Source organism: Plectropomus leopardus, chromosome 16, assembly GCF_026936395.1.
Source record: "Plectropomus leopardus strain MGB_pleo_1.0 chromosome 16, ASM2693639v1, whole genome shotgun sequence".
Lineage (NCBI taxonomy): Eukaryota > Metazoa > Chordata > Actinopteri > Perciformes > Serranidae > Plectropomus > Plectropomus leopardus.
This window is the reverse complement of record NC_142191.1, coordinates 19,001,621-19,015,824: the sequence shown is the minus strand read 5'-3', so window position 1 is coordinate 19,015,824 and position 14,204 is coordinate 19,001,621. Positions and strand designations below refer to the sequence as shown.

Below are 14,204 nucleotides of genomic sequence, written 5' to 3'. Positions count from 1 at the left end.
AGTCTGAGAAGAGATAAGACGCTTTGAACCAGATTTAGTTTACTAGCTAATTTCCATCTGTAGTCCTTGGGCATAATTGTGTTATACTTAGTGTACTCATTCTTGAGTTATGGCCAAAAACATGATTTGTGAAGTTACAGTGACCTTTGACCACAAAATGTGCCAAATTTGAAGAGAATCCCTCAAGGTGTTTTTGAGGTATCACATTCACGAGACTCAGACAGACAACCGAGAGACATAATGCAACAAAGCTATCATGACGCAGAGGTTTAAAAATAATCCCACTGATTATTGTTGATGGTTTATGAACACATACTTTGCTGCTGTTGTCTTAATTTCCCTCGCCGTCATGGCGCTGTTCAGGTAGTATGTAGAAAATATGAAAGCCTTTGAGACTCATGTGATACTTCAAAAGACGGTGTGCTGACTCACGTGGAGAAAAACCATGACAAACCGCGACATTTGTGTAAACACTTTATTTGTTCGCTTTTCTTGAATCAAAGCCCCTTTATACCTACAGCAAATAAAATCATGATATTTTGGTACAATGAACAAAAGTCAAGCAAAAAAAAAAAATTTTTAAAAATACAGTGTATACAAATGTAATAGCAGTAACTGCCAGTACAAGTTAAAACAATGTTGAAAAAAGCCAAGATGCCTGTTCCTGGAGTCCAGTCTGAAGGCGGTCTTGGTTTGTCCACTCGTCAAAGTTCAATCCCTTTTTCAAAATGTACATATAGAGAAGCTGCACAGTTATCATCCCCTCTGTGAAATAACTAAAAATTTACAAAAACAAAATGAAATCAAAAAAAGGCCAAGTGTGTGGTGGCAGTCAGCCTTTTACGAAGGCATCAGAACAAAGCCAAATAAATATTGACACGGCAGTTGAGAGGCCACTGTCAGAGTCACAGCGAGTCCTTGAACGGATTGGCAGCAGGAAGCCATCCTAACTCTGGTAGACACAGCAAACGTGAACGCCACAAACTGAGTCCACATAGAGGCGATATGGCACAGCTAGGAGAAAAGTCCAACTGGATCCACCGAGTCCCTGGAGTAGCTTGGAGCAAATTATAGTCCTCAACATCAGACGCTGACACTCAGGAAACATCTGCGGAGGACAAACGAGATGAGAAAAGAGCATGAGGACGCTTCAGTATTAACACATTTCATATCAGGAGATACTGTAGCTGCAGAGTTAATCGCTGTGACTTGTACAGGAGCGTGGACTAACTGTTTTTCTAGATGTCAGGAGTGTTCAGGATAGGGCCGTTGCCATTTTACTTTCACTGCGAAGTGTGTTTCAGTAATCAAAAATCCTGTGTAATAAACATTTTATTATCACCACGTCTATTTTTTTGTCCTTAATGGTTCAATTGAAATGTTTATTAAAACTGTCTAAATCAAAACTGACTTATACAAGCTGGTAACAAAAAAAAAAACAGGAAAAGTTGGACCCCCAGGATTCACAATAGTGGAGAGGAACAAATACTTGTTTCGTAACAGACTTTAAACACAAAGTGAATGCTGAGCATAAAATAAAGGTTCTCGTTTAAACTGACCAGACACACCAGCATAAGCTGACTGTGGGGCATAATGACACTGACTGATGAGCTGCATACTTACAGCACCCTTCAGAGAATATCGCTTTATTAAGACAGTCAAGTCTCCTCCCCTGCACTGTTAGGACGCCGCCACACATGAGCCAAAATAACATGGGCAAATATTTGCCTCCCGTTCACTTTCAGTCAGTGTGAGCTAAGGGGTGAATAAAACATTCCCTTCAGATGGCTGAGCAAATTATCACACTCTCATCATGGGGAGTTCAACTTTGGTGATCGTTCACCAGCAAAGTTGTAGCATCAACAAATAGCAAAGCATCAACAAATAAAAAGCTCTTTTTTTAAGTTTTCACTGGCAGTGTTTGTTACCAGGTATTTTTTTGTAATATCACCTCTTTCAAAGCGAACTTAGCAAACACTCAAAGGTTGAGTTAACATTGTAGACCACTGATTAGTCAGAGAAGTCAGGTGCGCGACCTGGGACATCCTGTAACAACCCGCCAGAAAGACTGCACCCGACTCAGAATTTTATTAGTCGATTCAGATTCTGCTATTCATTCATTCATTCATTGTCGGTAACCACTTGTCCTTGCAGCTGTCATTGGGTGAAAGGCGGGGTACACCCTGGACAGGTCGCCAGACTACGGCAGGGCCGAGATTCTGCTATTCAATGTGAATATTCAGTGGCTCAGGGTTTTTTCCATGTAAAGTTTTGAAGTTTGAACAGAGATCAGTGGGACGTTCAGTGTGTCAGCATCATTCATGTAATAGAATAAACAATATGACAGTGCTTAAGACAGATTGGCAATATGTAACACAGCACACTGTCATATTTGATGTGAGCTGTAAATTCTCCACTTCTAAAGCAGAAGCGGGACGATAATGTTATATCAGAGCCTTACAGTGCATAGTCTCTCTTCCTGTGTTGCTGCAGCTTATACCAAAGAGTAGCATGAATGTCAAGAGCACTCACTCCGCAGCTGAGTCTGGGGACCAAAACGTCCCCAGAAGCACACCGATTAGTAAAGAAAAGAAAAAAAACAACAGCTCAACTTGCAGCAATGTCAGTCTGACTGATAACTCTAACATTCAGGGGGCAGCCCTGCCCACCACCTTTATGTAGCAAAGCTAGCATCAAAAGTGACTTTTACGTCATAAAAAGTCATCACTTCATCAATACATCTTTTGACATTCGTGTAAATTGTGTCATAATTAGCATATGAATTCTGGAGTTATGGCCAAAAACACATTTTGTCAGGTCACAGTGACCTTTGACCTCCAAATATAATCAGTTTATACTTGAGTGTAAAAGGACAGCGCGGAGGCATAAAAAGATAAACAAAGGGAAGGTTTGGTGCAGACCATTAACGGGCCACAAGTGTTTGGCAACAATAAATATACTCACAGCTGGCAGGCTGCTCTCCAAACCTTCGCATCAGTTGATCATGTGTGAACTTGACAAACGCATCATATTGCTCTGTTGGAGGAATAAACACTTATTATTAGCACAAGACATGGGATTACTGATGACAAATTGTTTCCCATGCCATTTAAAAAAAAAAAAATAATAATAAAAAAAAATCATACCTGCAAGCTTTGTCGTTAGTATCTCGTCATACTCCTCACGGATTTTGTCCTCCCGCTCTTTCAGCAGTCTTTCACAAATCATCCCAACCTGTCTGAGGGAAAATAAAGGCTGCTCTTTTCTGGTGGGAGATGAGGCACCTGAGGATGTACCTGTTAAGACAGCCGACAGCACGCGATTAGTGCAAGATATATGACATTACACATGGACAGAGCATTGCAACATGGTCAGGTTCAGTGTGTGGCTGATTTAAAGAAAAGAAGAAGAAAAAAAATCTCCATAAAAAAGAAAGTAAAAGAATAAGGGGGCTTTCCATGTACTATTTTTTTCTCTCTCCAGGAGTTCGCTCAAGATATGGGACTCTCCATGGTTGTTGGTAAATTAAAATGGTTAAAAACATCCTTACTTGATGATGCCAAAGCGAATGTATATGTCATTCAGTAGTAACCAGGCGTGCCAAATTATATTTAGGAGGAAGAATAGGAATTATTAAGTGGTGATAATTTGGTTGTACTGTCTCATATCAGGCTTGTAACCATGTGCCTTTATCAGCTATTAGTATCAATACAAACATCCTACTCGGGACCTAACGCTGCCCTCTTTTTAAATCTGAAGTTGGAGTTGGGATTGGCTTCATAAAAATTACGACACGTTGAAAAACCAAAATGTTTTAAGCATTACCAGTTCTAGCCAGGTTGGCAATACCAGTCGAGAATAATAAGTTATGCTGTATATTAAGCAAACAAACATGTAGCAACATGTCCAGAAACAGAAGTTGGACAGTACTGTGTGTTCTGCTGTTTGAGCGGGACACAAATTAGACAGAAGTGCTTATAAACAGAGTATCACTGCAGCTTTCCATACTGTTGATGCACAGAGCAGTCATCTTTGATTTAGAGTTTGGGGTTGGTGAGGTTCCTATGACTTTTCGAGCTGCAAATCCGACTTCAAGAGGCGTTTCAGTTGAAATTTCAAACTGAATTGCAAACGCAGTGCACCATAAACCAAGCAGATGGCAATAAACTCGTGATCTGGTAAATTGGTGAAATGACAGGTACATAACAGTTGAATTAAGTTGATGGATTTGGTAAAACTAATTAATACCTTGATTAAGATGGTAGCTACCTGGTAGGGCCGATCCACTGTGGACATTCTGCAGGTCCAGAGGACAGCAGCTGTCTGCATGCTGAAAAGCACTGTCGAGGTGTCGTCGTTTCTGCAGACGCTTGTACTCCTGTTTGATGTTGTGTAGAATTTGCTCTGAAAACATAACAACACACAACATTATAGAAGCGACATCTTCATACAGGGGAGCCACACTTCTGCAGAGAGAAACAGGGTTCCCACACATTTTCATAGACACAATTTCAAACCATGACAACTTGAGAGACCATTCACGATGTATAACACAAACAGAACTGTACAGTATACTTTACTCGCAATGTTAATTCTTGGATGAAAATGAATCCACAGCCCTTTCTAATCTCCAATAACTGCTTATGTTCAAATTCACTTCAAATACTTCAAACTACAAACGCAGTTATATAAACACAATATATCAGTCTGGCATTGGCTTTTAAGCATGAGGGAAGAAAGAAATGATTGTAAGTGTATTCAAAAATAACTTATTTTTGAATATCTGAAAAACAATGCTGCAACACGAGAGTGTGAGCATACACTTTTTGAGCCTTGGAATTGGACATTATCTACAGAAGACTGCTGTAATGATTCATTTCATAACAACAAAATCCCATCACTTTTCCAAAACTTTTAATGATTTTAACTAATTTCATAACTTTTCCAGGCCTGTAAAATGATATTGTGAAATCTGATGATTTTTCCTGGTTATCCAAGCCCGTAGGAGCCTCGGACAAAGCCACGATGGAATTTCATACGTTTGGTTATATCATGTGGCCTTGTTGGTGTATCCAGGTAATTGTCCATCAGTCTATTAATCACACTGGAGCATCACAAACCTTGGCTTCCTGTTATTTCCAAACTCTACTTCCCTGAACCACTGATAACAATTACTTAAAACCAATCACGCATTAAAGAAAACGGCTACAACGCGTGTGCCGAATTTACTACTAAGCCATAACGACTTATGTGACATCGTTAAATCACTTTGTGCTCAACAACAGAGCGTATTAACACCACCACTCATTTAACTCGTCGGATTACCTATGGAGTTTGGTAACAGCCTCACCACAGACACCGGTGCACACGGAGGAAACGCTAATGTGCGAATGCTAATCAGTTTACATTAAAACATGGTTTGACTATACTGAATCTGAGATTACTGAAACATAAAATGTTGATTTAAATTACCTGTGGTGAGTCTGGACGACACTTCCCCAAACGGCGAGGGCTCCATACGCAAGTATTTCTGTGGTGAAGAGACTGGGGACATGATCGGGGCGCACCTCCTTCTTTTAGGTGAAGCCTGGCTCATAAGTGGATCGAAGTCCAGAGTCCTTTTCAGAGTAGCCCCGCAAGCCATCACGTAAAAAAGTGTCTAAAAAACTAGGACAGAGAAGCTAAAATCCCCTGTTACCTGGGAGAGTCGCTGACCTGGGCCCCGGTCTGTACTGCTAATGCTAGCTAACGTTAGCTAGGTCAAACGGCTTCAGCGGTTCCGGGCAGCAGACAAATATGCACTATTTTCGTCTCTCGTTGCTTTCTGCTGATAAATCTCATATAGATTACGTTACTGAATATATTCTTAAGCAATGTGAATAAAATAATGTACCGTAAATTCGATATAAAAACCGATGATAGCAGATTTTGAGGCTCTAGTTCCGAATCCTATCCACAACGGTTTGGGCTAGTTTATCTTTTATTCCGTTTGATTTGATCAACTATGCGCATGCGCAAAGAAGGGGCTCATGCTGGTACTTGTAGTTTTTGTTCCCTATAGCGCCCGTTGTTTTATTTCACCTGAATACTACATTTCCCGAATACATTGAAACTGGCTTTTTCAAATTTGTTTTGTTTGCCAACAAAATCCCCAAACCACGGCCAAGTTTCATTTTCACTTAAATACTTGTGCCCAACATAATGAAAGTTAATATAATACTTATAGTATGTATTTACGACATAAATCTACCTACATCAGCCTTTTTATGTCCAAACCAGACCCCTCTCTTCTCTCTATTTTAAAAATCATCAGAAATATCTGCAGCCTGCAGCCTATATGACAATTAAAACATCAAGCTATCAATGATATTTTCCTAACAGTGATGATTTATGATTGCTGTTTGCATTTTTTGGTTGTGTTTTGATGCTTTGGAAACTTTGTTCTTGGAGCTTCATGCTAAGAAAACCAGTATTTAAATTAATTTTGACGTTGACTGGATCTGTTAGTCGTTTATAAGGAAGAAACATGGTATTTTTTAAGATAAAAAATAGACTGATTGCAAAAAGCAGTTTATTTCTAACCTTGTGACTTTTTACGGAAAAGTCTACATTCACAAATGCCTATGGACCAAAAAACGATGTCACACATACAATTGAAAATAAAATTCAGATACTACATTTAGATATTGCGCTACATGATTGAAGAATAGTAAAGCAATGAAAACAATAACAGTTTATAAAGCCTTAAATGTTTATTTAATATCTTTATTGCTTGTTGACTGATATCCCCTATGTACTGTGTAGTTATTGTCTTGTCTTTTTTTGTTTTCTTATAAAAGTGAGAAAATGATAATTGTATGGATTAAACATGATACAAGAAAAAAAAAAGTTTGGTTCAGAACTTAGTGTAGTCAATTAACCCAAAGAAGATCCCAGCACTGTAGCTACATACTATTTTACTGTGTAATTTATATATGAGAATAAAGTCAGATTCTAAATTTCCATGTCTTCTTTCAGACAAATAAAAAAAGAGGTTCCAAATATATATTTAGCTGTTTAATTTAGTTCAGATGTCTGTTCTGGAAATCTTTTAAAAAAGCAAATATGTATTTATTAGAGGATGCCTCATTTGAATATTTAAACATACAATTTCATCTAATCTATCTATCTATCTATCTATCTATCTATTTATCTATGACACTCTTGCACTACTAGGGGACCAGCAAGAGATTATTGTCACTGTGGATTAATCTGTCAATTGTTTTCTGTCTAATTGCAGACTTCCACACATTACAGTAAACCCACCTCATGGCTTTTCACAGATTGGAGTATTTGGTAGAGAAATGAACAAAATCCTGTTGACATCTGCATGAACAGATGTTGCAATTTTCCCTGTCCCTCTAAGCCAAGAGATGAACAGAGCAGATGTTGGTGCCAGAGGATGCTGTGGCAGCCATGTTCTTGCAATTTATCACTTAGTTTACTGTGGTTACAAGGAGTAACCACAGTAAACTAAGAAAGCTAAAATGAATGTGTAGAAATAACATCTATCCTCAGAAAATCTGACACCATTGACAATGTGAGATTTTCCACGAGGGGGCACTAAACCATCACTGATGACTTCAGGCTGCCTTCAGCTCAGGGCTTGGCCGACTGTCTCAGTATCTGTTCCTTTTGAATCAGTGCTTGTTGGATGAATTACGCAAAATGTGCTGTGACCTCCTGTTTCAGTTTATCAATCAAATAACGGCAGGCAAAATGACAACCAGCTGCAACTTTATTCAAAAGTTTTGAAAACAGCAATACTAAAAACACTTGACTGATTGTGTTTTTTGTTTTTTTTTTTAGCCATAGATTCCTCAAAATGCCACCACTGTACAGAAGCCACTTGACAGTTGACATTTTGATCTTCAATACTTAATAATACAAGAGGCAGCAAAGCATACTGATAAACAGCTGTCTGGATAACTTTACACCAAGATAAATGTCTACAGAACAATTGTGCTGTGAGATTTCTAGATTAAAAGAACTACATCATCTATTAGAAAAATCACATCTCTTCAGATTTCTTTTGTAAGGTCAGTTGTCGAGTCTCCACATACACACAGACTTCCACCCAGCTAATGAAACGACCCCTTGTTTCTTTGTTAAGATAAGTAAAATTAACAGCAGACATAGTTTTTTATTTAGAGTTACGCCAAAAGTACTTCACTAGGCCTGTGCATGGGTTGCTTTTATTTTCCCGAAATGACGCCCCGCTGCAACAGTAGCACTAAAACAACTCACTGTAATGATCAAAAGGCTCAGGGTCGGAAATATATCACCAAGTCACAAGGTATCACACACATAGGCGGAGTCCAGTAAAATCATACATTGGATGAAAGCAGCTATAGTCAGAAACCACTTCAGTTTGTTACAGTAGTGACCAGCACACTGCGTCCAAATTTTGATGTGTTCAAGCTTTGGCGGAGAGAGCCTATTGTTGTTATTGTGTTGGCTGTATAGCTGAATGATCACTTTATTTTTCAAGAGAACACTGTACAGTCGTTAGGTTTACATTTGAACAAAGACACGTTACTCTAAAGGTCTAACAGCTAGCAGGTAAAGAAATGGACAACGGGGACGATCGTCACGCTGCCACAGAAAATGCCATTCTAGATTTGCTCAAAAGGCTCTATCTTGTTAGAGTTTATTGTCATGGTGATTAATGTTTTTTTTTGGGTTTTTTTTTATCTTGAGCATGAATCACCTCTCATTTCTCAAAATCTCATCATTTTGTGACTCACTGCCAGAACAAGTACAAAAGTGACACGTTTAACAGCAATTTTGGAAATAAACAATCAGTCCTTTTTTTCTAGCTCATTCCCTCATGGAAATGCCTTTATGCGACATGTACATGAAGCCTGTAGAAAGTCAAGACGCGGAGATTTGTTATATTTATGGTGCAAGACACATTTTTAAAGTCTAAATGACACAGTAAAACATCTCGAATTAAAAATGTCAGTAGCCCCTTATCCCATAAATGAAGATATATTGTTTTCAAAACCTGAATTCACAGTACAAAAATATAATATGCCTTCACTAACTGGATATCATGAAGTCTATGGTAAACAGCAGACTTATGATAGTCTTTGATAATCCTTTTCATATTGTGAGTCCCTCCTATGAACCTGCAACACCGTTTGGCACTTTGGCACACCGTGTACTCACAAACTGACGTAAAATAATGCAACCACTAAAGCATCTATGTGAGGATGTACGTCGATACTTTCAAGAGAGGATTTGTTTTTTTTTTTCTCCGGAATATCTTAACTTCTGCTTTAATGTGTTGAATGGCATTATTTGGGGAGGATGACATTTACACAGTTTCCCCCCTGACGGCCAATTAGACAGCCTCTGCAGAAGTTTCAGTTGACACAGACATTGTTACTTTGGCTATTTTCACAGTGGTCTTCACGCAGCTCTCTGCAGCCCTGTTGGCAGAAATGTTGGCATTTCTGTTCTGGCAGTCTGACTCGAGGCTATTGTCCAACTGCTGGGCACTGCCCCTGCAGGCATGGCAGGAGCTGAGGAAGGCGTGCCGCAGGTCCTTGCTTCTCAAGGCGTAGATGATTGGGTTGACAGTGGAGTTGAGCAGGCAGAGCATGCTGCAGAATGCAAATACTGTCTTGATGTCATCGTCCATCCTCCAGAAGAGGTCATACACCATGATGGCGAGCAATGGGCCCCAGCAGATGACCAGCACCGCTAGGATGAGCACCAGGGTCTTGGCCAGACGGATGTCCATGCGTGCCTGCTCGGGGCGTGTGGTCTGCACTTTAGTCCCATCTGCTGAGTAAACAACAAGACTCTTCTGGGAGGTGCGGCTCAGCATGCGCACAGCATGGTGGTGAGCTTTCCACAGGATGTAAATGTAGGCGTAGATAATGAAAAGAACCAGCACGCTGGTTACGCCGATCCAGAACAACAGGTAGTTCTCATCAATCAGAGGGAATATGTCTGAGCAAACAGTGTTGAGACGTTTACAGTTCCAGCCCAGCAGAGGTAGCACTGCAATGACGATGGAGATGGTCCACATCATGCAAAAGGCAATAACCGCCTTGGTCCGTGTGACGATGCGCCTGTAGGCGAGAGGCCGGTGTATGGAGATGTAGCGGTCAATAGCAGTGAGGAAAAGGCTCCCCACAGACGCAGTGAATGATGCCGTGACTCCACCCAGCTTGAAGAGGAAAACATTGGGGCTGTCCTTCCTATGAAAGACGTGGAAGTCCAGGAAGCTGTAGACAAATATGACACTCCCCAGCAGGTCAGCCACAGCCAGGCTGCCAATGAAGTGGTAGGACGGGCGACACCGGAGGGTGCGGGACTGAAGGATGACGCAGAGCACCACCAGGTTCTCCAGCACTGTGAAGGTACCCAGAGTCAGAGACATGACAGCCACAGCCAGCTGCTGGCTCGGGGTCAGGATCATGAAACACTCCATGTCCATAAAGTTCTCCCCACATTGTATCGTATTAGTCTCATCTCTGAATGTGCTCCTGTTGCCAAACAAGTCTGTGGCATTGGTGGGGAAGAAGGGGATGCCCTTGAGGATGAGCTCCTCGTCTGCAGGTACTTTGTCCGGGAAGGAGTTGCTGCGGAAAGCAGATAAGGGTTTCTGCAGAGAGAAACCTGCCTTGAAGTCTACATCATTGAGGGGGTCGTCATAGTTAGCGTCGTTGGAGCCCAGATACTGTAAACCAGATGTGATAGTCCGGAAGGTGGTGTCGGCCACACCATCCAGCACAGACTTCATGGCTGTGTCTGAGGGTAATACTGCAGTCTAAGATGCCTGGACAACCTACAAAATTGATGACAAACTTTTTAGACATGTTTGAAAATCCTACAAAAGAATCCCATCATGGGAGGAGATTAAATTTGCAAGAGTGCACACCTTTGATATAAAAATACCTTTAATATGAGAAAATCTTCATGTAATGCAAATATTTCTCATTGCACAAATTCAGATTTTTTTTAATTCTTTAATGGTTTTGTAAAATTGTATATACTCTGAATTAAATATACATTTTTATAGATTCCTGAATAAACCACACCTGATGTCTGGGATCTGGTGTACTTATAAATACTGTATCATGCACCTTGTATCAACACACAAAATTATTGATCACAGAGTGTTTTCCTTTCAAGAACATACTTATAAAAACATAAAACATAAGGCTGGGGATAAAAAAATAAAAACGCCTCTTTTTTCAATGAGGTGCAGAGGCAGACAAAACGATGCAGTTCATCTGCACCTTTGCAGACTGGAGGACTACTGCAAAACAGAAATATATAGCTAAAAGCTAATTAAACATATGAAAAACAACATATGCATGCTCAAATTTCGGTAGTCTTATCTACCGTAATACTACAGAGATATATAAAGGCGAGATAATTGACATTGCATAATGTAAATATATATTTTGGAAAGTAATTTAGTATTGCGATTTCTAAAAGTCTTATCAATACAGGAGTGCAGGTTTATCGTTAATCTGGTGCAAAATGCACAAATGCGCACAATTAAAAAGAATAAAATCGACAGTTTCATGCTGGGACAAACAACATAAAGCGTTTAAAGTGCTAATATCAGCTTGATAACAACATTTAAAGCTGAAATCAAACATTTAAAAGACTAAAAGTGCTTCTTTACCTTACATAATTTTTCCAAGTGCGCAGAATCGCCCTTTATCGCCGCGCGTTAATCCAAGTCAGAAGCGCATCATCCAACCAACACAGATCTTACATAAAGGGAGAGACAGCCAGCATGCATGTGTTAGAGTGAAACCACCGTTATAATCATAATTTTTAGTTTCTTTTTCAGATTCTATATGTGACAGAAGTTTGTCGGATGTCTGCAGAAGTGTCTCTTGGAGTGCGCTCTAGCTCTGTGGACACAGGTTGCCTCTGTTCCTGCTGCTGCTGCTGCTGGCTCCAGCGTCTCTCCAGTCTCTTTCTCTGTGTCTTCACACTTATGAAGCGTCGCTCCTACAAGCCCCGTCACGTGTTTCCATATAGCTTTATCTGCCCAGCCCATGAAGCTGTCAAGTCTGGTGCACAGGAACAAGGGAGACGACAGTGGTGGTGGCTTATAAAAAAAGATCTGATTTGAATTCCCAAAGCTCCTCCTAGCAGACGATGTGCTCAGGCAAAGAGCACAAAGCACAAAAAAGAGAACAGCGTTGAATAACCGTTTTATCTTCCTAATTCACGAGGTAATTGCAAAACACAATTTCTACAATTTGCATGAACAAAAAGCTGAACTTCTCCCTCCGAAGTCAACTTTTATGGCTTTCTTTCCCCTTTTCACGCATTCAAAGGCTGATAGAGGTCGCAGACTTCATTGCCAGTCAGTGCATGTCTGTTTATTGTGTGAATAATTAACCAAAATTGAGAATCTCAAAGAACAGAAAGCAGACTTCATCATTTTGATGTGGCTGAGTTGAAATCAGTCATCCTCTCGCATTTTTGCCTTTTAATGAACTGTTTTTACTTTGCACCTATCAAGTCGTTTTATTTCCTGATATGTTGTGATCCAAACCAATTATTCAGAGTACTTAAAAGTGACTCAGTGTTTGTATTTGGATGAAAATGCAAATAAAAAGTACATTTTGGGAGTCAAATATGTCAATCACACACTAGGAAAAAAGTCAAAGGCACTGAGCAGTGACAACACAAGACACAGCACAGTCGCCAGAGGAAAATGTTGGCATTGTGGATTTCTGCAAACCAGGAATACATTTCATTTGCATGTTTCGAATGTCATGTCAATGTTTCTGAAGAGACTTCATAAAATTGTCTGGAGGTGGTGCAGCCTTTAAGGCACCTTATGTGGGTGTATTTGTAGCATCTGGTTGCTGTTTTTCCAGCATCTTTCCAGGCCCAAAAAGCAATCTTCACACAGATATCACAGATTTTCCTGTGGGATGATGGCCCAAAAAGTGTGTTTTTTTTTAACAAGAACTCACTGCATTTTTTTTATTGCAACATCACTGCCTTTTCTGCAGGATAGCAGCCCCAAATCAGTTGCTTATTTCTACAGCATTGTAGAAATGTTTCCAAGTTTCCATGTATCTGCTACAATATAATGTGCAAATGTAACATATTCATGGTTTTCTAAGTTCAATGCTAACATTTTTACTAGTGATTGGATTCCAGCAAAATATGATACATACATCAGAAAAACAAAACAAAATGTGTTTAAATCACATTTTATTATGTTTTATCTGCTGTCCCTTCCCCTTAGGATAAACCAGTTAGTTATCAGCACATTCAATCAGATCACACACCATCGCCAAATCAACGAGTCAGATCCTGCTATGAATCACAATAACAAAGATACGGCCTTTGCTTGGCCTTAATAAAAACAGATTCAATTCACTGATTATGAATGATCCAATTTGTAGTCATTTGGCCATATCCATGCAAGCATTTAAGTGATCTTTTTTTTTCATGTCTTAACAGTTTTCCACAACGGCAGAATAAATGGTTGAAGCGAAGGAGGCAGGAGTTGAGTGGCTACATTGTCGTAGATAAAATCAGAATAGATGCATTAATGTGACATTTCGCGGCCACAGATTGCCTCGGCCGACAGAACATGAAAACCTTGTGCCACTTGGGGACTGAAATGAGGCTACAGCTCTATCATCATCACAGGTGTAATTATTAATATTGCTCAGCCATGGCTGTCTGAAATGAACAAAATGTTCTACTTCACAAAATGAGAAGACATTTACAGCCAGCAAATGACAGAAACGTCTGAAAAAAAAAACCTCGAGGAGTTTCAGGCTCATTTTTCTGTGAATTTATTTCCCTTTTTTGGCAAAACCGTCTGCTGGCAAGCTGTCAGAGTAAGCAGCTGACTTACTTGTAAATCTTCTCCAGGCTGATTCTCATCAATCTTTACACAAACTGAGAAATAACACATTATTTACAGTCATAATCTGCTGGACTAGATACAGATAAAAGCTGAGCTCCACACGCTGATTCAAACCCGAGAGTGGCCCAAAATAACAGCTCTCTTCCTGGTTGATAACTGATTAGCTCTAGCAGAGTAACTGGCACATAAATGCCTTGTTCTAGGAAACATCAAAGAGCTGAGAGGAGAGAAACACTGGTTCACTTCCTCTCTTCAGGGTTTCTCGGCTTGCAGAGAGACCTGAAGTAAT

The 14,204-nt window shown here is 39.9% G+C and overlaps 2 protein-coding genes across 4 annotated transcripts; both read right to left on the bottom strand.

Annotated features, from left to right (window-relative positions):
• Positions 1–461: 461 nt before the first annotated feature.
• akirin2 (akirin 2) lies at positions 462–6,003 on the bottom strand. 2 transcript variants are annotated; one of them, XM_042503820.2, is made up of 5 exons: positions 5,473–6,003; positions 4,249–4,404; positions 3,147–3,296; positions 2,965–3,036; positions 462–1,108 (listed from the first exon to the last, which is right to left on the bottom strand). In XM_042503820.2, the coding sequence occupies exons 1-5, from the start codon at positions 5,642–5,644 to the stop codon at positions 1,098–1,100; spliced, it is 561 nt and encodes a 186-aa protein (XP_042359754.1). In that variant the 5' UTR covers positions 5,645–6,003; the 3' UTR covers positions 462–1,097. The 2 variants fall into 2 exon arrangements, with proteins under 2 accessions (XP_042359754.1, XP_042359755.1); XM_042503821.2 differs by having other exon boundaries at positions 4,270–4,404; positions 5,473–6,002.
• Positions 6,004–7,759: 1,756 nt separating this feature from the next.
• On the bottom strand, positions 7,760–12,489 carry cnr1 (cannabinoid receptor 1). Of its 2 annotated transcripts, none has more exons than XM_042503498.2 (2): positions 11,695–12,489; positions 7,760–10,840 (listed from the first exon to the last, which is right to left on the bottom strand). In XM_042503498.2, the coding sequence occupies exon 2, from the start codon at positions 10,793–10,795 to the stop codon at positions 9,386–9,388; it is 1,410 nt and encodes a 469-aa protein (XP_042359432.1). In that variant the 5' UTR covers positions 10,796–10,840; positions 11,695–12,489; the 3' UTR covers positions 7,760–9,385. The 2 variants fall into 2 exon arrangements, with proteins under 2 accessions (XP_042359432.1, XP_042359431.1); XM_042503497.2 differs by having other exon boundaries at positions 11,690–12,487.
• Positions 12,490–14,204: the final 1,715 nt, after the last annotated feature.